The sequence below is a fragment of the Aquarana catesbeiana genome, linkage group LG06 (assembly GCF_042186555.1).
Source record: "Aquarana catesbeiana isolate 2022-GZ linkage group LG06, ASM4218655v1, whole genome shotgun sequence".
NCBI classification, from domain to species: Eukaryota; Metazoa; Chordata; class Amphibia; order Anura; family Ranidae; genus Aquarana; species Aquarana catesbeiana.
The window spans coordinates 415,083,591-415,109,392 of record NC_133329.1 but is presented as its reverse complement, the minus strand read 5'-3'; the positions used below and the strand labels follow the sequence as shown (position 1 = coordinate 415,109,392).

General features: G+C 44.9%; 1 protein-coding gene across 1 annotated transcript in view; it reads left to right on the top strand.

Annotated features, from left to right (window-relative positions):
• LOC141147317 (protein mono-ADP-ribosyltransferase PARP14-like) overlaps positions 1-25,802 on the top strand; it is a 157,437-nt gene that overhangs the window by 38,461 nt on the left and 93,174 nt on the right. Inside the window, exon 5 of the mRNA XM_073634534.1 lies at positions 14,656-16,523. Within this exon, the coding sequence (XP_073490635.1) occupies positions 14,656-16,523 (1,868 nt within the window). The remainder of the gene's footprint in view (positions 1-14,655; positions 16,524-25,802) is intronic.

Below are 25,802 nucleotides of genomic sequence, written 5' to 3'. Positions count from 1 at the left end.
GGAAGTCCACGTCAAGTCCCCGCTTCAGAGGGGGCGCGGTCACCGGGTGCCCCACCCTCCATTATTTAAGAACCACTAGAAGACGAGAAGCGTCACACAGCGGGAGCCTCCCATCATGGTGGATGCGGAGCGGCCCGAGAAGAAGAAGGGAAGAAGACGCCGCGGAGGAAGATGCCGGACGGGAACACCGGAGGAAGAACCAGAAGAAGAAGATGGAGGAAGAAACCGAAGGAAGATAGAAGAAAGAAGCATTTAAATAAAGAAATTGTCAAAAACTGTCTCTTGTCATTTTTAACATTTTTGACACTTTTTTTTGTGAAATGGTAGGGGTACTTTTGTACCCCCTTACCATTTCACACAGGGGGGAGGTCTGGGATCTGGGGGTCCCCTTGTTAAAGGGGGCTTACAGATTCCGATAAGCCCCCCTCCCGCAGACCCCCACAACCACCGGGCAAGGGTTGTGGGGATGAGGCCCTTGTCCCCATCAACATGGGGACAAGGTGTTTTGGGGGGCTACCCCAAAGCACCCTCCCAATGTTGAGGGCATGTGGCCTGGTACGGTTCAGGATGGGGGGGGCGCTCTCTCGTCCCCCCCCTCTTTTCCTGCGGCCTGCCAGGTTGCGTGCTCAGATAAGGGTCTGGTATGGATTTTTGGATCGACCCCACGCTAATATTTTTTAAAATTTTGGTGTGGGGTTCCCCTTAAAATCCATACCAGACCTGTAGGGTCTGGTATAGATTTTGAGGGGGGCCCACGCCATTTTTTTTTTACATATTGGCTGGGGTTCCCTTGTTAAAGGGGGGCTTCCAGATTCCGATAAGCCCCCCGCCCACAGACCCCCACAACCACTGGGCAAGGGTTGTGGGGATGAGGCCCTTGTCCCCATCAACTTGGGGACAAGGTGCTTTGGGGGGCTACCCCAAAGTACCCTCCCAATGTTGAGGGCATGTAGCCTGGTATGGATCAGGAGGTGGGCGCTCTCTCGTCCCCCCTCTTTTCCTGCGGCCTGCCAGGTTCCGTGCTCGGATAAGGGTCTGGTATAGATTTTGAGGGGGACCCCACGCCATTTTTTTTTTTAATTTTGGCCGTGCTTCCCCTTAATATCCATACCAAACCTGAAGGGCCTGGTATGGAATTCAGGGGGACCCACCACATAATTTTTTTAAATTTTGGTTCGAGGTTCCCCTGTGGGGAATTCCTATGCCGTTTTTATCAATGAACTTTTATGTGTATTGTTGGACCGGCAATTCATTAATAGCCGCGAGTAAATTTTAAATGACTTTTTTTCCTTTGAAATGTCATTTTGCTGTCAGACTGTTCTAAACACGGGAAACATGCGCCCCTTTACAGGCATACTCTAGACACCCCCCCAGGTATGAAATTTAAAGGAATATTACACTTTTATTGTTTCACTTTAAGCATTATTAAAATCATTGCTCCCGAAAAAACTTATTTTTGCATTGATCCATGTCCCCTGGGGCAGGACCCGGGTCCCCAAACACTTTTTATGACAAAACCATGCATATAAGCCTTTAAAATTAGCACTTTTGATTTCTCTCATAGACTTTTAAAGGGTGTCCCGCGGCTTTCGAATTTGCCGCGAACACCCCAAATTGTTTGCTGTATGGCGAACTGGCGAACAGCCGATGTTCAAGTCGAACATGAGTTCGACTCGAACTCAAAGCTCATCCCTACTCTTCACCCTACACTGATGCCTTGATAATTGACTGGGTGGGCTAAGGGATCTTGGTTCGTGCTGGTACCGGAAAAAGGAAGCTTTTACGGCGGACATACTCGTCTTGAATATGTGGGTCTGTCACACCACCTTTTGCAGGGGTTGCAAGAATAACTTTTGATTGGGGGTGTACAGACCACTCCTACTTGCTCTGTTTGCTTCTTTTTTGCCCTGCGCTTGTGCTCATAGGCCTGGAGCACTCAAAGCCACACAGTTCGCAGACCGCAGCCATGTGTCCGCTGCCCCGAATGTTCATATTTGGCCAACAAGTGGGGTAAGTCCAGGCCTTTCAGGACATTCATGCCCAGCACAACAATCATCGCTGGGTTGACTGGGCCAGGGGTCACAACTACCCCTACCCGCTCCATCACTAGGTCTTGATTTGAATCCTCACCCAGGTCGACCAGAATGGGTTGATTACTGGCTGCTCTGAGGGATAGGCAGCTGGGGTCTAATTGTTCTCGTACTCCAAATCTCTGCACATAGAAATCATACTCTATGACTGTGACCTTTGACTGATGCAGTGTCAATCAGGCATAGGACTTCTTGCCTGTTGACCAGGGCAGCTACTGTTGGGCTTGGTGCGACAATGTCCTCTGACTTGCTTGGACTTTGTGCTGTTAGTCCCGGGGTTCATCCCTCTGCCCCAGTAGTCAGTAGTTAAACGACAGCCTGGAAGAGTTTCTAAACCAGACCGCCCAGAGTTCTTGGATATGTGCCCGTAGCAGTCGCACCATCAGCATTTTGTCCTCCTTGGGATCCCTGCGCAGTGGGTTTTCACCCCTATGGTGTTGGACTGAGTCCTTCTTAGAGGAGACTACCTCCTGTGTCAAGGTAGCCACATCCACTAGGGCATTAATAGCCAGCTCCACCAACAGCCGGAACCTGGTATAGGCACGGGGCATTTTCTAGTCTCTCCACCCACTTTGCCTGAGGAATCTTGGAGCCACTGAACTTTGTTATTAGGACTAAGGCAGATCCTAGTGGAGCCATGCTGGAACCCAATCCTCATTCTGCACCCGCTGCAAGGGACATGTCCTGTTGACTGCCGCCAAGTGTAGGTAGGGTGAAGCGTGGTGAGGTGGCAATAACACACCCAGTCCAAGTGTGATATGGAGAACTTGTAATAAAGTAATGCAAAGATCATTCACATTGAACCCGGTGGGAAGTCTCAGGGATTCCAACAGCGTGTAGAGAGCAGTTATCAGCCAATCTGACAGCGTCTGTTATGAGGGGCAGAATGCAGCCTGGCCGTCTCATGCCAAAGCAGGAGGATATCCAGAGAAGTAGCGATCTCTATGCTTTCCCTCCTCGTTAGGAACCTTTCCCTGACACTACTTCTGTCCCCAACAGAATTAGTAGTATACACTTCTCCTATAATTCTCAGATAATTAACAATGGGAGAAAGACACTTGGGAGAGACCTACTTACAATAAACACATTACGGCTGGCGACCCCAGTGGTTTGAGCTGATTACATATGCAATATCTGTACATGTTAATTTGAGGCATAGAGGCCCCAAATATGTTTATGGAACCTCCAGTTCCTAGAGTCTGTGTGTTTTGGGGACATATGGATATGAATCCAAAGAAAGACCACTCCAAGGGTCCCCCAGGCACATATATCCCAAAGAATAGCATTCGCTTAAAAGTCAGGGCCCATAGTCAGTAGGCAAGAGGACACCCTGCAGTCCTCTCCAAAAGCCTCTGTCCCCGTTGGGTCTGTCACATCAGTCAATGGCTAATAACATTAGGAGGATGTTTCTCAATGTACAAGTGCCAGTGGATAACACAAGAGGTAGGGCCCATCTCTCCTTAGACACAGCCAAGACTTTTGACAATGTCGAATGGCCTTACCTCTAGGAGGTTTGGGCTGGGGAAAAGCTTTGTTAATTGGGTACGTGTTCTCTAACAAAGAAAGAACACAAAAAAGAGGAGATAAAGTGCTGCTCACCACTGGCGATAAAAACAAAAAAGTAGAAAAGTTTTACCCAGGGTGGGGTTTTTAGGCAGCAAAATACAAGTATTGAGTCAGTATTGTATAAAAAGTAAATGTGTTTTATTGTACAAAAAAAAAATCGCATAACATGAAAGTTAAAAAATGAACTCCAGTAAGAAGTGCTTAGAACATTTGTAGGATCAGACACACATTATACAGACATATTTCCATAGTAACATTAAACAAATAATGTCAACACCAGAAAATAAAACCCATATACCAGGGGTCTTCTTCAGAGGTCAGTCTGTTAAAGAATATATGATAAAGGTACACATGTAAGAACTTGATTACGCACAGTAAAAATAATGTACAGTGCATACATGTAATATAATTACCCCACAGTGTGTGTCCAGCAAAAAGAAGCCTCCTACATGGAGATCCTTTTAAAAAACTGCCTATTTTCTCTCCCCAAGGGGTCTCAGAACACCTCCACTGACACGGCAACTAACATCGGGGCGGTAGTCCAACGATGTGGCTTACGAGAAGTCCCACTAGAAATCGCTCCCCATCAGGCCAGACAATCGGTCGGGGAGTGAGCCACACCTGTAGCAAAAACCCAGAAATATACTAAGAAATACACCCATAATATATAGGAGAAAAATTATTAAGAAGTGTTTCTTCAAAAGGGTGGCCAAATAGCCAACTAAGAGGCACCAATCTCCATGCATGCAGTTTGCGGCCTCAAAGTATTAGATAAGCACACATGTGAAAAGAAATAGTGGATAAGTAGGGAAATTCATTAAAGATAGTTGAAAAAACCAATTGATTAAGTAATTAAGTAAAGTACTGGATCAAAGGGTCAGCATAGTATACACCAGCTCAATTAGATAAAGTGATTAAAGTTGGATAAAGGGGACTAAGTGAGTAGGTGATAGTGAATAGCCAACAATGTGAGGATAAAAGAAGATACGTGCGGTATATACAAAACCGCACATACGGTAATAAAAAACAGGTGAAAGCCAAAAGTGCAAAAACAAAGTGTGACTAAGAAAAAAGGAGATGCCCACAATAAAGCTAGACATAGGAGTGACAGAATAAAACAAAATTATTACCTCAAAAGGTGTAAGAGCACATATGAGGCTGCACCATATCGCCCTATGTGATCAGACTGATTTGTGACCTAGCCCGGGATTGGCCGCAAGTTGTGTCAGACTCAGTGGATAAGTATGCGATCCAAGTCGACAAGTCTGGAATACATATATATAAAAAAGAAGTAGTGTTGTAAGTAGTTACACATAGATACATAATGAGTATTATTAACAAATCATAGTTGTATAGGGCTGAGATGGTGCAGGAGCATATTGCTAAAAAGTGTACTTACAGTGCAGGAGCTGCAGAGATATCTGACCCACCAAATAGGAAAGCTGCAAATCCAAGGTCTTTCACATGTATATATACTTGCTATGGGCGTGTATTGATTATGGTGAATCCATCACAGGTGTACGTCCTCCCCCCCAGAAGCCGATCCGAGACCGTCATAGGGAGCATGGCCGCCATTCAGGCAGCCTCGTGTGGCTTCCCCGGCGTTCGGGACGGGCCGGCGGCCCCGAAATGACATCATCCATGTCGTAATTACGTGACGCACCCGCGTCACTTCGCAGGCGCGGGACCCGGCGCATGCGCAGTGACCGGGAACGTCCGAGAATGTTCCTGAACGCCGCCGGCAAGGAGGAAAGATCCCCAGTGTAGCAGCCGTTGCCAGCCCGGGTGCCTGATGGGGAAAGGGGGGGAGGAGCCGACATATGGAAATCGGCTCCCCCCCTTGCCGGGAAGGCATATCCGAAGGAAAACCCCCGATTCGGCAGCAGCAGCATGGGTGCCAGACTCCCAAAGGGAGAAAGAAAGGCAGAGAAGAAGCATGATAGCCATTTACATTTGCTTGAAACATAGGAAACAAATATGTAAAAACCAGTAGTTCATAACATGCGTGGGCATACTCTCCCAAGCTAATATAGATGTTGGTTGCCGTGTCGGCGGAGGTGTTCTGAGACCCCTTGGGGAGAGAAAATAGGCAGTTTTTAAAAGGATCTCCATGTAGGAGGCTTCTTTTTGCTGGACACACACTGTGGGGTAATTATATTACATGTATGCACTGTACATTATTTTTACTGTGCGTAATCAAGTTCTTACATGTGTACCTTTATCATATATTCTTTAACAGACTGACCTCTGAAGAAGACCCCTGGTATATGGGTTGAAACACGTCAGGTTTTATTTTCTGGTGTTGATATTATTTGTTTAATGTTACTATGGAAATATGTCTGTATAATGTGTGTCTGATCCTACAAATTTTCTAAGCACTTCTTACTGGAGCTCATTTTTTAACTTTCATGTTATGCGATTTTTTTGTACAATAAAACACATTTACTTTTTATACAATACTGACTCAATACTTGTATTTTGCTGCCTAAAAACCCCACCCTGGGGAAAACTTTTCTTCTCTTTGGGTACGTGTTCTCTAGTCTGATCCCAGAGCCAGACTGCCCATTAATAATATCCTTTCTTTCTCCTTTTCTTTACATAGGGGCACTAGACAAGGGTGTCCATTATCGCCCCTTTTGTTCGCACTGGAGGTGGAACTTTTAGCCATCCAAATTCACAAGGATCCTGTTATTCCTGGGATTTCACCCAAGGCTCTTTTGAAGGGAAAATCTCCCTCTATGCAGACAACACTCTTCTATAGTTGGGAGTAGGGATGAGCTTCGAGTTCGAGTCGAACTCATGTTCGAATCGAACATTGGCTGTTCGCAAGTTCGCCGAACACGCGAACAATTTGGGGTGTTCGTGGCAAATTCGAATGCCGCGGAACACCCTTTAAAATTCTATGGGAGGAAATCAAAAGTGCTCATTTTAAAGGCTTATATACAAGTTATTGTCATAAAAAGTGTTTGGGGACCCGGGTCCTGCCCCAGGGGGACATGGATCAATGCAAAAAAAAAGTTTTAAAAACGGCCGTTTTTTCAGGAGCAGTGATTTTAATAATGCTTAAAGTCAAACAATAAAAGTGTAATATCCCTTTAAATTTCGTAGCTGGGGGGGTGTCTATAGTATGCCTGTAACAGGGGCGCATGTTTCCCGTGTTTAGAACAGTCTGACAGCAAAATTACATTTCGAAGGAAAAAAACCCATTTAAAACTACTTGCGGCTATTGCATTGCCGACAATACACATAGAAGTTCATTGATAAAAACGGCATGGGAATTCCCCACAGGGGAACCCCCGAACCAAAATTAAAAAAAAAAAATGACTTGGAGTCCCCCTAAATTCCATACCAGACCCTTCAGGTCTGGTATGGATTTTAAGAAGAACCCCGCACAAAAAAAAAAAAAAAAAAAAAGAAGACGAAGGAAGAAGAAAGAAAAAGCATTTCAATAACAGAATTGTCAAAAACTGTCTCTTGTCCATTTTTAACATTTTTTGACAGTTTTTTAGTGAAATGGTAGGGGTAAGTACCACCCCTTACCATTTCACACAGGGGAGGCGGGGATCTGGGGGTGCCCTTGTTAAAGGGGGGCTTCCAGATTCCGATAAGCCCCCCGCCCGCAGACCCCCACAACCACCGGCCAGGTTGTGTGGGGATGAGGCCCTTGTACCTCATCAACATGGGGACAAGGTGTTTTTGGGGGGCTACCCCAAAGCACCCTCCCAATGTTGAGGGCATGTGGCCTGGTACGGTTCAGGAGGGGGGGGGGGCCGCACTCTCGTTCCCCCCCTCTTTTCCTGCGGCCTGCCAAGTTGCGTGCTCGGATAAGGGTCTGGTATGGATTTTTGGGGGGACCCCACGCCGTTTTTTTTTTTTTTTTCGGCGCGGGGTTTCTTCTTAAAATCCATACCAGACCTGAAGGGTCTGGTATGGAATTTAGGGGGAACCCCACGTCATTTTTTTTTTAAATTTTGGTCGGGGTTCCCCTTAATATCCATACCAGACCTGAAAGGCCTGGTATAGAATTTAGGGGGACTCCCACGTCATTTTTGTTTTTAAATTTAGGTTCGGGGTTCCCCTGTGGGGAATTCCCATGCCGTTTTTATCAATGAACTTCTATGTGTATTGTCGGCAATGCAATAACCACGAGTAGTTTTAAATGGGTTTTTTCCTTCGAAATGTCATTTTGCTGTCAGACTGTTCTAAACACAGGAAACATGCGCCCCTTTACAGGCATACTATAGACACCCCCCAGCATATGAAATTTAAAGGGATATTACACTTTTATTGTTTGACTTTAAGCATTATTAAAATCACTGCTCCTGAAAAACACGACCGTTTTTAAAACTTTTTTTTTGCATTGATCCATGTCCTCTGGGGCAGGACCCGGGTCCCCAAACACTTTTTATGACAATAACTTGCCTATAAGCCTTTAAAATTAGCACTTTTGATTATTCATGTTCGTGTCCCATAGACTTTAACGGTGTTCGCGTGTTCAACCGAACTTTTTTCCTGTTCGCATGTTCTGGTGCGAACCGAAAAGGGGGGTGTTGGGCTCATCCCTAGTTGGGAGATACAGCTGGCTCCTTGCAGACTCTGATGGAGTAAATTGGTATAAGTCCATCCTAATCAGTGGCGTATTTAGGGTATGGCAGCCATGGCAAGTGCCATGGGCGCCATGGGGGGGCGGCAAAAAAGCCGCCTCCGCACAAAAAATAAATTCCCACCTGTCCTCTCACAGCTGCCTCCTGCTCTAATCTATTCCCTGGTGCCACGACCGGCCTGCTGGAGCGTGGCGCCGGACAGCACATTAGCAAGTTAGGAGGGAAGCGACAGGCGCCCCCCATGACGGCCGATGAGTTAGTCTGGCCAGAGTGACCGCCCGGGTCGTCTACGTAGCCATAGAGTAACTGGCGGAGGCAGAGCCTAATGCTCCGCCTACCCTCCTCTACGCAGCTGCTTCGGATTCTCTTCTCGGGGGTCTCCCGGGTCTGTGTGACGTCCTGTTGCTCGGTGCTGTGACGCGGGCCGGTGACGGCGAGGACTCTGAAGGGGAACATGGAGGCTGGAGACCAGGTGAAGAGAGAGACGTCAGAGAGAAGAAAAACAATTGGAACCCCCCCCCCCCCCCCCAGGCAGCAGCAGCAGGTCCTAGTACAGCACTTGTCACCACGATCTTGATCATGTGCATGTGTACCAGTAACCAGCACCAACTGCAAAGCAAGCAATCAAATATAGTGCTCAAACAATTTGGATTAAATAAATATGCTTAGCCATAGATATCATAAAGTGTAAAAAAGTGATTTGTGTTCGTAGTACCTGCTGTTGCACAAATCACTTTATTACACTTTATTTTTTATATCAATGGCTAGGCATATTTATTTAATCCATATTGAGCACTATATTTGATTGGCTACTTGCTTCTCCTTGGGCCTGGCATACACACACACAATCGCACATAATGATGACTTAGACCCCTTTCACACTGAGCCGCCCCGGCGTCAGCAGTAAAGCTGCGCTATTGTAGTGCAGCTTTACCGTCGTTTTAGCAGCACTATTCGGCCACTAGTGGGGCGGTTTTAGCCTCCCGCTAGCGGACGAAAAGGGGTTAAATCCACGGTATTCACCGCTCCTCCACCACTGCAAAGAAGCTGCTTGCAGGACTTTTTGTGACACCCTGCCAGCGCAGCGCCCCAGTGTGGAAGCACTCAGGCTTTCACACTGGGTTTGAAACTGAGGCTTTTTTCAGGCTCTATGCTGGCGCTATTTTTAGTGTTGTAGCGCCTGAAAAATGCCTCCAGTGTGAAAGGGGTCTTAAAGCCATCATGTGTGATTCTGCGTGTGTGCCAAGCAGACAGGGCCAGCGCTACCACTAGGCAAAATAGGCAGCCTAGGGCACCCAGCCGCTGGTGATCCTACTCCCTCTCTACCTCTGTACAGTGTCAGAGGCGCTGGTGCAGCATTTTTGGGAGCTGGTGAGGCCACATTTATGGGTGCTGATGTTACTGCATTTTTGGGTGCTGGTAAGGCCGCAAATGTTTTGATAGGGGCGCAGTTTCAGTGCTTGCCATAGGCGCCATTTTCACTAGATACACCTCTGATCCTAATGCCCCTTGGCCCACTAGAAGCACCCCTCCCTGCCTGTGCTAGTCAAATTGCTGTTGCCACTTTTAAGTATTTAGTGGTGGTGGTATCTCCTGAGCCCTCAGAATACCTCCAACTGAACCTTACCCCTCTGTTGGATAGGCAGAGGTTAAAAAGCGTGTTAACTCAAAGTGGATGTAAACCCCCAATTTTTTTTATGTCATAATGTAGAGTATAAGATTTCCTATCATTTGAGCCCAGTCTTGTCACAAAGAGTTAATCTAGCTCTGGGCAATCCTCTTTAAATGTTCAGTGAGATAAATCTTGACAAACTAAGAAAAACTTTGTCAAATCCTTTCCCTTGCTGTGAGTGACAGGTGATTTACATATCTCATGCACTAGCCTAAGACATGCATTATTTTTTAATTCCCACCCCCACTCCTTTCTTAAACAGCTCTGCAAGGATTGGCTGTTCCACACCTCACCATGATTGGGCATGCTGAAGTCATGTGGTTACTTTCCTGTCTTTTCACTGGATGTTAGAGATCATAGCAGAAGTTCAGTGTAAGAAATACACAGGAGAAAATGCATATTGACAAGGGGAGTGTAGAGGTTGGCGGGGAGTCTACTGACATCATGACTCCACCCACCGAGATCCAGACAACAGACCCCGCCCACAGAATATGCAGTTTTTTGGTTCTCATAACAGACAGAGGGGAGACATTTGACAGGTAAAGATACATGCAGGAGGCGTGTCTATCCTTATAGATAACCCCTATGGCAGGAGTTTAGAAAGGATGACATTGGGTTTACATCCACTTTAATAAAGATGATCTGAGCCCCACAGCTCCTATATATTTTCCATAACTCCTCTCCAACTATCCTTACCCTCTCTCTGATCACTACCTTATTAACTTCACTCTCTCCCTCATCTCTGCCTCTTCGCCCTCCATACACCCAATAGTTACCCGTAGAAACCTTCGCCATCTCAACCCCTCTCTTCTCTACTCTGCTACCGACCACCTGTATGACAAAATCGCACCTCTATCCTGCACCAACCTAGACACTTCTGTCTACAACACTTCACTTCTATCCTCACTGGACTGAATGGCCCCCCTCTCTACACACAGAATCAGGCCCTGCCCCCTTCAACCCTGGCAAACATATCGCACTAGAAGTCTAAAAAAACACAGCCGTGCTCTCGAGCGCCTGTGGCGTAAGACGAAGTCACAGAAAGATTTCAGGCCTCCAAAAATACAATTCCAGCCTCCTCACCGCCAAGCAGACCTATTTCATCACCCTCATTAAAAACATATCACCCCGTCCCCGTCAACTCTTCTCTGCCTTCAACTCTCTACTTCGCCCTCCACTGCCTTCACCCGCCAACTCACTCACTGCCCAGGAGATCGCCAATCATTTCAAACAGAAGATTGATACAATTTGCGAGGAGATCTATACTGTTCTGACACCCTCCATGCCTTACACCTCATGTCCACAGGCACATTACTTCCCTCTTTCAACCCCACCACTATAGAAGAGGTTGCTAAATTACTTGCTAACGTCCATCTTACCACCTGCCCTCTGGAACCTGTTCCCTCACAAATGCTACATTCACCCTCTAGCTCTATTCTACACTCTCTAACCCACATCTTCAATCTCTCCCTCTCCTCTGGCATCTTCCCCAATTCCTTAAAACATGCACTTGTCCACCCCATACTTAAAAAGCCCTCACTGGACCCATCCAATCTTAACAACCTATGTCCCATCTCCTTGCTCCCCTTTTTATCCAAACTCCTTGAACATCTAGTCTACAACCAACTGATCGTCCATCTTACTGATAATAGCCTTCTTGATCCCCTTCAGTCTGGATTTTATCCTCAACATTCCACAGAAACTGCTCTCCTAAAACTAACAAATGATCTACTAACGGCCAAAACTAAGGGACACTATTCTGTACTCCTACTTCTGGACCTCTCTGCTGCCCTTGATACGGTTGACCACCCCCTTCTCCTCAAAAAACTCCATGCCTTTGGTCTCCGTGACTGTACTCTTCTCTGGTTTTCTACCTACTTATTTCACTGCACCTTTAGCGTTACCTACAATTCTACTGCCTCCTCTCCTCTTCCTTTCTCTGTTGGGGTCCCCCAAGGTTCTGTTCTTGGACCTCTCCTATTTTCAATCTACACCTCCTCCCTGGGTCAGCTGATAGCCTCCCACGGCTTCCAATACCATCTCTACGCTGACGACGCCCAAATCTATTTCTCTACCCCTCAACTCACTCCTTCAGTCTCCTCATGTATCACTAATTTACTTTCAGATATATAGATCAGTCTGGATGTCACGCCACTTCCTCAAACTTAATCTATCCAAAACCGAACGTATCACTTTTCCTCCCCCGTGTGCCTCCTCCCCTGATCTCTCGGTCAAAATCGATAGCACAACTATCAGTCCATCCCCACATGCCAAGGCACTAGGAGTAGTCCTGGACTCTGAACTCTCCTTTTAGCCCCATGTCCAATCACTGTCCAAATCTTGCCGCCTCAACCTCCAGAACATCTCCAAAATACGCCCCTTTCTAACCAATAACACAACAAAGCTCTTACTTCACTCGCTGGTCATCTCTCGCCTCAAATACTGCAACTCCCTCCTCATTGGCCTACCTCAGCATACTCTATCCACCCTTCAGTCTATCATGAATACTGCTGCCAGACTCATCCACCTTACCAACCGCTCTGTCTCTGCTACTCCTTTCTATCAAACCCTCCACTGGCTTTCGCTCACCCAACAAATTAAATTCAAAATACTAACAACTACCTACAAAGCCATCCAGCTACATCACTGACCTAGTCTCAAAATACCAACCTCTTCATTCTCTTCGTTCTTCTCAAGACCCCCTGCTCTTTAGCTCTCTCATCACCTTCTCCCATGCTCTTCTCCAGGACTTTTCCAGAGCCCCTACAAGCCTATGGAACTCCTTACCCCAATCTGTCCCTCTATCTCCTACTCTATTAGCTTTTCGATGATCCCTGAAAACCCTCCTCTTCAGAGAAGCCTATCCTACCCACACCTAACAGCTGTACTTTCATTTCGTCCATCTGATCATCCCCCACAGCTACTACCCTTTGTTCCACTTGATCCTCCCTTCTAGATTGTAAGCTTCAGCGAGCAGGGCCCTCTGATTCCTCCTGTATTGAATTGTATTGTAATTGTACTGTCTTCCACGATGTTGTAAAGCGCTGCGCAAACTGTTGGCGGTATATAAATCCTGTATAATAATAACTCTCCAATGTGGATCTCTAATAAATGGTTTAAACACACTGATTTCCCATTCCAAGATCTCATATGGAAGAAGAAAAAGGCCCGTATCAGCTTAACCACTGTGCAGTATAGTAAGGATAGAGGAGGTTTGTCAGTTCTGCATCCCAGAATGTATTTTCTGGCTTCCCAGATACAACAGTTTGCTGGTTGAGGACATTGTAATACCTTAGACCCCGTAGCTCAGTTGGTAACCCTGTCCCACTCTACCTTCCCTGCTAGCTCCCACCTGAAGATGGACCTACTGAGCCTTCCCCCTTCTTCCCCCACGGCAGTTTGTTAGGCTACTAAAGAGGCACGGCATATGTCTGGCCCTCTGTATTTTCCCCCCTATGGCATAAACCCTAATTATCCTGAACTCTGCAAATTGCAGGTATTCTCATCTTGGCAACAAAGGGGTGTTCGTTTTTTTTCCCCCAAGTTTTTTGTGCTACTACCCTTAAGGCATATGATCTCTTATGCACTGAATTCTCATTGTCCCACAAGCAATTCTACCAATATCTTCAATTCAGACATGCACTACAAACTTAAGAACAAACACTTATTTTAACAGTATCTAGTTCAGCCTTAGTGACCGAGATCCTACAATCCAGTGTCTGTAAAGGTTTGATATCCTGTATATATCTGGATTTGTTGCACTCCATTCAGAACCACACTTTGTTGAAATGCAGGGCTCGCTGGGTGGCTGATATAGGAGAATCTGATGGTGATCAAAGGGACATGGCCCTAGAATCTATTCCTGTTACATCCCTATCGGCCTCACACAAGCTCTCACAGTTGTTTAGCCTTCATAGAGCCTACTATACACCCGCCACCTTGTTTGATTGGGACAGGAGAGATACGCCACTGTGTCCTAAATGTAACATACATAGGGGTGATTTTATACACATGATCTGGCGATGCCCAAACCTCACTTGGTATTGGACTAAGGTCCTACATACTATCTCTAAGCTCGCCCCAAGTTTCTGTACCTCTAACCCGTTTGGTGTGCCTACTTGGAACTGTGGACACTGAAATGTACCCACCGGGTGTATACATTATAACTAGATTGCTATACTTAGCTAGGAAGTTAATTGCTAGGTTCTCGATATTACCCACGGTACCTGCTAGAAAGAAATGGGTTGAGTATGTTAATTCTCTACTACTTGGTGAAAATGTAATCTTATTTGGCAGAGCTGGTTGGATTCTCACGGCCTCGCTCTTTCACAGCTAGTAATGGTACAGCCCCACTGTTAAGGGTCCCGAATTGTTTCATCCACGTAAAGCGTCAGTTATATTAGGCTTGTTCTGAGCTTATAGTATATTATTCTAGGAAAACAGAAAGAGATTGTATTGTGCACAGCTTATTGAACTATGATCTGTTGATCTGTTTTTTTTTTTTTTTTTTTACATTCTCTATTATTTTACATTCTATTTGCACAGACTGGCGACTGTCTATTTTATGCATATTATGTATGATTCATACTGACTAATATGTATTTGTACTTTTCAGATGCTTTTTTATATTGATAAAAAAGAGTTTGGATTAAAAAAACTGACTGAATGTGAGTATTAAGTGAAGCATCACTGTGAACCATCTGCCTGTTTTCTTCTCTTCCAGATGTTAAGTCCGTCTGGGAAACTATTAGAGAACATGTTAACAGCTCCACCTATGATGGAGTACTCATCAAACCTGACTTTGGTTTAGAGAAAGTTTTCTTGACTGGAATGTCCAAGGATGTTACAAGAATTGACCCAACATTCAGACAACTGGTAGAGGAAACCACCAAACAGGTGGAAAGAAAGAAACAAACCAAGACTGAGACCATATCCATGTCTCCAGCTCTCTATCAGATTATGTGTAACAGCGGCCTGAAGAAGAATATCCTAGACCAAGTTCCAGAACTAAAGTTTGACTATGATGTGCCAACAAAGAAAGCCCGTCTATCGGGACTGAAAGAAGAAGTGCTCACCGCGAAATGTGAGATATTCAACATTAAAAAACAAATGAAAAGCAAACCCTTCCAGATGAATCCACACCTGGTCCAGTTCCTGATGTCCACTGATAATGAGGAGCTGTCCTCTCGGCTCTTTCTACGTCACAACATTAACGCAATGTTGGAAATTGATGATGGTGATGTTAAACTTATTGCTCATTCAAAGGAAGACTTGTTAGAAGCAGAAAATCAAATTAAGGAAAATCTGCTCCACGGACAGCTTTTAATTGAAGACAAAAGTCTTCTAAAAACTCCAGAGTGGAGAAGTCTCCAGTCACATCTGCTTCAGGTATTTAATTCAGAGAAAATCACAGTTCTAATAGAGGAATCTTCTTCTGGAACGGAGGACAACATGGTCATCATCGGCCTGACTTCAAATGTTCTAAAGTGTTACCAACAAGTCAGCGACTTTCTGGAAAAGAACATTACTATAGAGACAGAAATTCCAGTTCAACCTTCAGCAAAGATGACGTTCCTCTGGGAGGAAAGAAAGGAGATGTTGGAAAAGATAAAGAAAAATTTAAATGTAACAAAGAACCAGAACAGCATATGTCTGTCAGGACCACGGGTGAAGGTTCAGGAGGCAGCAAATGTCATTCGGGACATTCTGCAGTCACTTCACAGTGATACTCTGCGTGTTGAGAAACCGGGAGCCAAAAAGTTTTGTAAGGTCAATGAAGAAGTGCATGCTACAACCGCAAGGACAAATTACCATTGTGTGATATGTTTGGATGAGGCTGGTGTAGAAGATGATCTATTTAAAAAATCCCAATTCCAAATAAATCTTCCAAATGGAATGATCCTCTCTGTATATAAAGATGACCTGTGCCATCACAATGTAGATGTCATTGTTAATGCAGCCAATGAAGATCTGAAACATATTGAGGGTTTGGCAAAAGCTATTCTGGATGCAGCAGGACATAAACTCCAAGATGACTGCGATCAGATTATCAGGAAAGATGGTAAATTGTTAACTGGAGATTCAGTAATTACTGACGCAGGGAAATTGCCTTGCAAACAAATAATACATACAATCGGCCCCCGATGGGATGCAAATTCAAGCTCCAGATGTGAATGGCTTTTACGAAAGGCGATTACCACCAGTTTACAGCTGGCCTCTGAGAAGAGTCACAGTTCAATAGCAATTCCAGCTGTCAGTTCTGGAGTTTTTGAGTTTCCTCTAAAATTATGTGTTGAAAACATAGTGGAAGCCATACGGGACTATGTAGAGACGCCGGGACAACAGAGCACTTTACAGAGAATCCATCTTGTGGATATGAATGATGAAACCGTCAACATTTTCTCTGAGGTTACGAAGGCAAAATTTGGTAACCAAACGAGTGCTGTGCCATCTACAGCAATGACACCCCAGCTGGTCACAAGAGCGACACAGAGCCCACCAGCACCAGTGAATAGAGGTAATGACAACACTGTGATGACCAAGGAAGGACTGAAGATCAAGCTGCTTCAGAAGAACATTGAGGACTGCTCGGTATGTATATTCTTCAGCACTTTCCTGCTAAAATAGAACAGTTTACCTGTTGCGGCCAAAGGTCCCACCATGAGGGTTTTTTCTATTTATATTCCACTTCTATGATTCAAATAGAGGTAGGAAGGGTTAGAACCTCTGTTGCTTCTTTCTTCCTGTCCAAGTTGGATGGTAGAAAGTGGGGGGAATCTGCCCAACAGGGACACAGAGAGCAATAAAAATATAACAGAGGTTCTCACCCATTCCAAATCTGGACGTCAAAGAGAATTTCCACAGCTGGGCCCAAACAGCAGTGGAAACTTGACAGAGATGTTTCAATTTCCCTACATTAAGGCAAAAATACACTACTGCTTTTACAAGGTGTATATATATAAGCCTTTCTCAATCAGGATTTAGTGGACTCCTAGTGTTCTTCCAGAGGTTACTGGGGGATCTTTGACCATTGAGCAATTTCTGCCCCTGACAGTAACTCCTGACCAATGATCTTTTTAGCTTAGGAACATTCTTCCCACTGATCACCAATGTAAGGAACATTCTTCTCACTGATCACCAATGTAAGGAACATTCTTCCCACTGATCACCAATGTAAGGAACATTCTTCTCACTGATCACCAATGTAAGGAACATTCTTCTCACTGATCACCAATGTAAGGAACATTCTTCTCACTGATCACCAATGTAAGGAACATTCTTCTCACTGACCACCAATGTAAGGAATAGGGATGAGCTTCGAGTTCGAGTTGAACATCAGCTGTTCGCCAGTTCGCCGAACAGCGAACAATTTGGGGTGTTCGTGGCAAATTTGAAAGCCACGGAACACCCTTTAAAAGTCTATGGGAGAAATCAAAAGTGCTAATTTTAAAGGCTTACATAAAAAGTGTTTGGGGACCCGGGTCCTGCCCCAGGGGACATGCATCAATGCAAAAAGAAGTTTTAAAAATGGACGTTTTTTCGGGAGCAGTAATTTTAATAATGCTTAAAGTGAAACAATAAAAGTGTAATATCCCTTTTAATTTTGTACCTGGGGGGGTGTCTATAGTATTCCTGTAAAGGGGCGCATGTTTCCTGTGTTTAGAACAGTCTGACAGCAAAATGACATTTCAAAGGAAAAAAAAGTCATTTAAAACTACTCGCGGGTATTAATGAATTGTCGGTCCGACAATACACATAAAAGTTCATTGATAAAAACGGCATGGTATTTCCCCACAGGGGAACGCCAAACCAAAATTAAAAAAAAAAATGGCATGGGGGTCCCCCTAAATTCTATACCAGGCCCTTCAGGTCTGGTATGCACATTAAGGGGAACCCCGCACCAAATTTTTTTTAAAAATGGCGTGGGGGCCCCCTCAAAATCCATTCTGGTGTGGATTTTAAGGGAAACCCTGCGCCAAATTTTTTTTTTAATTGGTGTAGGGTCCCCCCAAAAATCCATACCAGACCCTTATCCGAGCACGCAACATGGCAGGCCGCAGGAAAAGAGGGGGGATGAGACAGCGCCCCCCCTGAACATTTTTGACACTTTTTTTGTGAAATGGTAGGGGTACTTTTGTACCCCATTACCATTTCACACGGGGGATCTGGGGGTCCCCTTGTTAAAGGGGGCTTCCAGATTCCGATAAGCCCCCCGCCCGCAGACCCCCACAACCACCGGCCAAGGGTTGTGGGGATGAGGCCCTTGTCCTCATCAACATAGGGACAAGGTGCTTTGGGGGGCTACCTAAAAGCACCCTCCCAATGTTGAGGGCATGTGGCCTGGTACGGTTCAGGAGGGGGGGCGCTCTCTTGTCCCCCCCCTCTTTTCCTGCGGCCTGCCAGGTTGCGTGCTCGGATAAGCGTCTGGTATTGATTTTTGAGGGGACCCAATGCCATTTTTTTTTTAATTTTGGCGCGGGGTTCACCTTAAAATCCATACCAGACCTGAAGTGTCTGATATGGATTTTGAGGGGGACCCCCACACCATCTTTTTTTTTAATTTTGGCGTGGGGTTCCCCTTAATATCCATACCAGACGTGAAGGGCCTGGTATAGAATTTAGGGGGACCCCCACGCCATTTTTAAAAAAAAATTTGGTTCGGGGTTCTTACATTGGTAATCAGTGGGAAGAATGTTCCTTACTAGGGATGAGCCAAAAACACCCCCCTGTTCGGTTCGCAGCAGAACATGCGAACAGGTAAAAACTTTGTTCGAACACGCGAACGCCATTAAAGTCTATGAACATGAATAATCAAAAGTACTAATTTTAAAGGCTTATATGCATGGTATTGTTATAAAAAGTGTTTGGGGACCTGGGTCCTGCCCCAGGGGACATGTATCAATGCAAAAAAAAGTTTTAAAAACGTCCATTTTTTCAGGAGCAGTGATTTTAATAATGCTTAAAGTAAAACAATAAAACTGTAATATTCCTTTAAATTTCGTACCTGGCGGGTGTCTATAGTATGCCTGTAAAGGGGCGCGTGTTTCCCGTGTTTAGAACAGTCTGACAGCAAAATGACATTTCGAAGGAAAAATTCAATTTAAAACTACCCGCGGCTATTGCATTGCCGACAATACACATAGAAGTTCATTGATAAAAACGGCATGGGAATTCAACACATGAAAACCCCGAACCAAAATTAAAAAAAAAAAAAATGACGTGGGAGTCCCCCCAAAAATCCATACCAGACCCTTATCCGAGCACGCAACCTGGCAGGCCACAGGAAAAGAGGGGGGACGAGAGTGCGCCCCCCCCTCCTGAACAGTACCAGGCCACATGCCCTCAACATTGGGAGGGTGCTTTGGGGTAGCCCCCCAAAACACCTTGTCCCCATGTTGATGAGGACAAGGGCCTCATCCCCACAACCCTGGCCCCGAACCAGAAGAAGATGAAGGAAGAAAGAAGAAGCATTTAAATAAAGGAATTGTCAAAAACTGTCTCTTGTCATTTTTAACATTTTTGACAGTTTTTTTAGTGAAATGGTAGGGGTAAGTACCCCCTCACCATTTCACACAGGGGGGGCGGGATCTGGGGGTCCCCTTGTTAAAGGGGGCTTCCAGATTCCGATAAGCCCCCCGCCCGCAGACCCCCACAACCACCGGCCAGGGTTGTGGGGATGAGGCCCTTGTCCTCATCAACATGGGGACAAGGTGTTTTGGGGGGCTACCCCAAAGCACCCTCCCAATGTTGAGGGCATGTGGCCTGGTATGGTTCAGGAGGGGGGGGCGCACTCTCGTCCCCCCCTCTTTTCCTGCGGCCTGCCAGGTTGCTCGGATAAGGGTCTGGTATGGATTTTTGGGGGGACCCCATGCCGTTTTTTGTTTTTTTTTTGGCATGGGGTTCCCCTTAAAATCCATACCAGACCTGAAGGGCCTGGTATGGAATTTAGGGGGACTCCCACGTCATTTTTTTTTTACATTGATACATGTCCCCTGGGGCAGGACCCGGGTCCCCAAACACTTTTTGAGACAATAACTTGCATATAAGCCTTTAAAATTAGCACTTTTGATTATTCATGTTCGTGTCCCACAGACTTTAACGGTGTTCGCGTGTTCGAGCGAACTTTTTTCCTGTTCGCATGTTCTGGTGCGAACCGAACAGGGGAGTGTTCGGCTCATCCCTACTGATCACCAATGTAAGGGACATTCTTTCCACTGATCACCAATGTAAGGAACATTCATCCCACTGATCACCAAAGTAAGGAACATTCTTCTCATTGATCACCAATGTAAGGAACATTCTTCTCATTGATCACCAATGTAAGGAACATTCTTCCCACTGATCACCAATGTAAGGAACATTCTTCCCACTGATCACCAATGTAAGGAACATTCTTCCCACTGATCACCAATGTAAGGAACATTCTTCTCATTGATCACCAATGTAAGGAACATTCTTCTCATTGATCACCAATGTAAGGAACATTCTTCCCACTGATCACCAATGTAAGGAACATTCTTCTCACTGATCACCAATGTAAGGAACATTCTTCCCACTGATCACCAATGTAAGGAACATTCTTCCCACTGATCACCAATGTAAGGAACATTCTTCTCACTGATCACCAATGTAAGGAACAGTCTTCCCATTGAACACCAATGTAAGGAACAGTCTTCCCATTGAACACCAATGTAAGGAACATTCTTCTCACTGATCACCAATGTAAGGAACATTCTTCTCACTGATCACCAATGTAAGAACCCCGAACCAACATTTTTTTTAAAAATGGCGTGCGGGTCCCCCTAAATTCCATACCAGGCCCTTCACATCAGAAGACGAGAAGCGTCACACATCGGCTCATCCCTAGTCACTAGACCATCCTTTCAAAGCCTAGCGGCAATAATTACCGCTTTCAGATGCCAGAAGAGAAAAATAAATAACCTCATCAGCATTCACGTTTGCAACCAAACTGAATCAAATGGTTCCTCTGTGCAGCCACTTCTGGTCAGGGATGGCTTTGGTATTCTATCATAAACCAGATGTGACTAGAACTGTGTGACTGCGACAGAGTGAACCAGACATAAATAGGTGAAAGTAAGTTTATTAAAGTAAGTTCATATAAATGTGAACACACCACCAATACAAACTGAATGAACAAACCAAACAACGATAATAAACCAACCAGCATATGTAGTAAAAGGGAGTACCAGAATCGTAGTCAAGCCATGCAGAGGGTCATAAACAGGAGATCAGTAGATGGGGGGCCAGGAGTAAACAGACAGGGAACAGGATGGAAGGGATCAGGCTGCAGGGCAAGGATCAAGGGATACAGGAACAGATACAACAGGTTCAGGATACAGGAATCAGGGTTCAGGATCAGGATCAGGATAACAGGTAAACAGGCTGCAGGTCAGGGCACAAGGACAAAACCAGGGCAAGGTGTGTGTGCACTTGCCGGGTATTTATACTATAGCTTCTATCAAAGTCAGGTGATGCCTGATTGCAGAAGGTAATACCTGCTCCACACTGCTAGGATGGACGCCAGTACTGTGGCCCAAAGATGACATAATACAAGCAGGGAAAAACTCTTGACATCTCCAAACTGCCAGGAGACACCTGCTGGTGGACCTCAGTACTGCATGCCAAATAATTGATATTACCAGAGGAGGGAACCTTTCCTGACACCACCAATGTAAGGGACATTCCTCCCATTGATCACCAATGTAAGGAACATTCTTCCCACTGATCACTAATGTAAGGAACATTCTTCTCACTGATCACCAATGTAAGGAACATTCTTCCCATTGATCACCAATGTAAGGAACATTCTTCTCACTGATCACCAATGTAAGGAGCATTCTTCTCACTGATCACCAATGTAAGGAACATTCTTCCCATTGATCACCAATGTAAGGAACATTCTTCTCACTGATCACCAATGTAAGGAACATTCTTCTCACTGATCACCAATGTAAGGAGCATTCTTCTCACTGATCACCAATGTAAGGAACATTCTTCTCACTGATCACCAATGTAAGGAACATTCTTCTCACTGATCACCAATGTAAGGAACATTCTTCTCACTGATCACCAATGTAAGGAACATTCTTCTCACTGATCACCAATGTAAGGGACATTCTTCTCACTGTTCACCAATGTAAGGAACATTCTTCTCACTGATCACCAATGTAAGGAACATTCTTCTCACTGATCACCAATGTAAGGAACATTCTTCTCACTGATCACCAATGTAAGGAACATTCTTCTCACTGATCACCAATGTAAGGAACATTCTTCTCACTGATCACCAATGTAAGGGACATTCTTCTCACTGATCACCAATGTAAGGAACATTCTTCTCACTGATCACCAATGTAAGGAACATTCTTCTCACTGATCACCAATGTAAGGAACATTCTTCTCACTGATCACCAATGTAAGGAACATTCTTCTCACTGATCACCAATGTAAGGAACATTCTTCCCACTGATCACCAATGTAAGGAACATTCTTCTCACTGATCACCAATGTAAGGAACATTCTTCTCACTGATCACCAATGTAAGGAACATTCTTCTCACTGATCACCAATGTAAGGAACATTCTTCTCACTGATCACCAATGTAAGGAACATTCTTCTCACTGATCACCAATGTAAGGAACATTCTTCTCACTGATCACCAATGTAAGGGACATTCTTCCCAATTTTTCTTTATTAAAAGTCTTGCAATCAATAAGCATAAAATCACTATAAATATATATAATATACATATTTACATAAATGAAAATAAATATAGCAAATCTGCTCTCAAACAAAAAATGACTTTACAGCAAAAACAAAACTCATCATGAACATGTCGTTATTGGGGATAATCTCACTACAACTCAGACCAATACACCAGACATCAAACCTGTGAGGTCAAGAAACAAACCCGCACCCATTATGCATGCAGCCCTTCTTCAAAAAGAAGATACTAACCAACAAAAGCTAAGGGAGTGAAAGAAACAGAAAAAGAAAAGAGCTCCTCACCCAGAGATGGGCAGTTCACCAAAGGCAGGTCTGATATTCCTCCACGCCCTTTTCCAGACCGCCTAAGGCTCCCTGCCCTTCTCAAAACCCCGAATTTTCCAACCTCACCCAGACTATCGTGCACCACCACCTCAACCAGGGCCAGACTGGGCATAAAAACCAGCCCTGGAAATAATTTCATAGCAGCCCCAGTGGCGTAGCGTTGGTTGTCCGCACCCAAGGCAAGTAATTTGCGCCACTAACCCGCTGACATTTAGCACTCCGAGTCCCTTCCACTCGTACAGTATTTTTAGCATAAGGTACCCTTATGGTACCTCTTAGGATGGACCACTCTCTCTTTGTTCTCCTTTCTTTCTCTTTTAGCTCTCTCTATCCTAATGTCTTGCTTTTTTTTCCCTATATATGGCTCTCTATCCATCATGTTCTTTCTCACCCACTTTCTTTGTTCCTCCCCCTCTTTTTATTCCTTCTCCTCCTCTTTGTTTTTTTTCCCTCTCTCACCTCTATATCTATACACACACATACACTGTATGTATTTACACCTATATGTATATTGCACCGAATGAATAATTGTCTTTTGGGGGAGGGTGGATTGCAATGTGAAATGTGCCTTGGCCATAGCGCCCACCATAAAGCATCCTCCCTCTGTGCTGGTCCAGGACTGGGGGCTGTAATATACTTCTGCTGTGGCAGATGGGGAGGTGTGTATAATGTGTGTGTATCATGTGTGTGTCAGAGATGGTCAGAGAATGCAGACATAGTACAGGAGATGGTCAGAGACTGCAAATATAGTACAGGAGGTGGTCAGAGACTGCAGACATAATACAGGAGATGATCAGAGACTGCAGACATAGTACAGGAGATGGTCAGAGACTGCAAATATAGTACAGGAGATGGTCAGAGACTGCAAATATAGTACAGGAGATGGTCAGAGACTGCAGACATAATACAGGAGATGATCAGAGACTGCAGACATAGTACAGGAGATGATCAGAGACTGCAGACATAGTACAGGAGATGATCAGAGACTGCAGACATAATACAGGAGATGATCAGAGACTGCAGACATAGTACAGGAGATGGTCAGAGACTGCAGACATAATACAGGAGATGATCATCAGAGACTGCAGACATAGCACAGGAGATGGTCAGAGACTGCAGACATAGTACAGGAGATGGTCAGAGACTGCAGACATAATACAGGAGATGATCAGAGACTGCAAATATAGTACAGGAGATGGTCAAAGACTGCACACATATTGCAGGAGATGGTCAGAGACTGCAGACATAGTACAGGAGATGGTCAGGGACTGCAGACATAGTACAGGAGATGGTCAGGGACTGCGGACATAGTACAGGAGATAATCAGAGACTGCAGACATAGTACAGGAGACGATCAGAGACTGCAGACATAGCACAGGAGATGTTTAGAGACTGCAGACAAAGTACAGGAGATGATCAGAGACTGCAGACATATTACAGGAGATGGTCAGAGACTGCAGACATAATACAGGAGATGATCAGAGACTGCACACATAGTACAGGAGATGATCAGAGACTGCAGATATAGTACAGGAGATGATCAGAGACTGCAGACATAATACAGGAGATGATCAGAGACTGCAGACATAATACAGGAGATGATCAGAGACTGCAGACATAGTACAGGAGATGATCAGAGACTGCAGACATAGTACAGGAGATGATCAGAGACTGCAGACATAGTACAGGAGATGATCAGAGACTGCAGACATAGTACAGGAGATGATCAGAGACTGCAGACATATTACAGGAGATGGTCAGAGACTGCAGACATAATACAGGAGATGATCAGAGACTGCACACATAGTACAGGAGATGATCAGAGACTGTAGACATAGTACAGGAGATGATCAGAGACTGCAGATATAGTACAGGAGATGATCAGAGACTGCAGACATAATACAGGAGATGATCAGAGACTGCAGACATAATACAGGAGATGATCAGAGACTGCAGACATAGTACAGGAGATGATCAGAGACTGCAGACACAGTACAGGAGATGATCAGAGACTGCAGACATAGTACAGGAGATGATCAGAGACTGCAGACATAGTACAGGAGATGATCAGAGACTGCAGACATAGTACAGGAGATGGTCAGAGACTGCAGACATAATACAGGAGATGATCAGAGACTGCAGACATAATACAGGAGACGATCAGAGACTGCAGACATAATACAGGAGATGATCAAAGACTGCAGACATAGTACAGGAGATGATCAGAGACTGCAGACATAGTACAGGAGATGATCAGAGACTGCAGACATATTACAGGAGATGGTCAGAGACTGCAGACATAATACAGGAGATGATCAAAGACTGCAGACATAGTATAGGAGATGATCAGAGACTGCAGACATAGTACAGGAGATGATCAGAGACTGCAGACATAGTACAGGAGATGGTCAGAGACTGCAGACATAGTACAGGAGATGATCAGAGACTGCAGACATAATACAGGAGATGGTCAGAGACTGCAGACATAGTACAGGAGATGGTCAGAGACTGCAGACATAGTACAGAGGACGGTTAGGGATTGCAGACATTGATTCAGGAGATGGTCAGAGACTGCATTTAATGCTGAACTCAGTGTACAGGTATATAGTATCGCAAGGTTGCTCCACTCTATTTAAACCATCTCTGCAAGATCAAGTCAGTCATTTTCCTTTTAAAGTACAAGCAAGTGACAGAAGAAAACATCACATCCAGTTTCCAAAATACAATTTTTTTGCAAACACTGAACTGCTCAAGATTAGATGAGGACAGTAACCATTTAATGGGTCTGTGAAGCTTTTA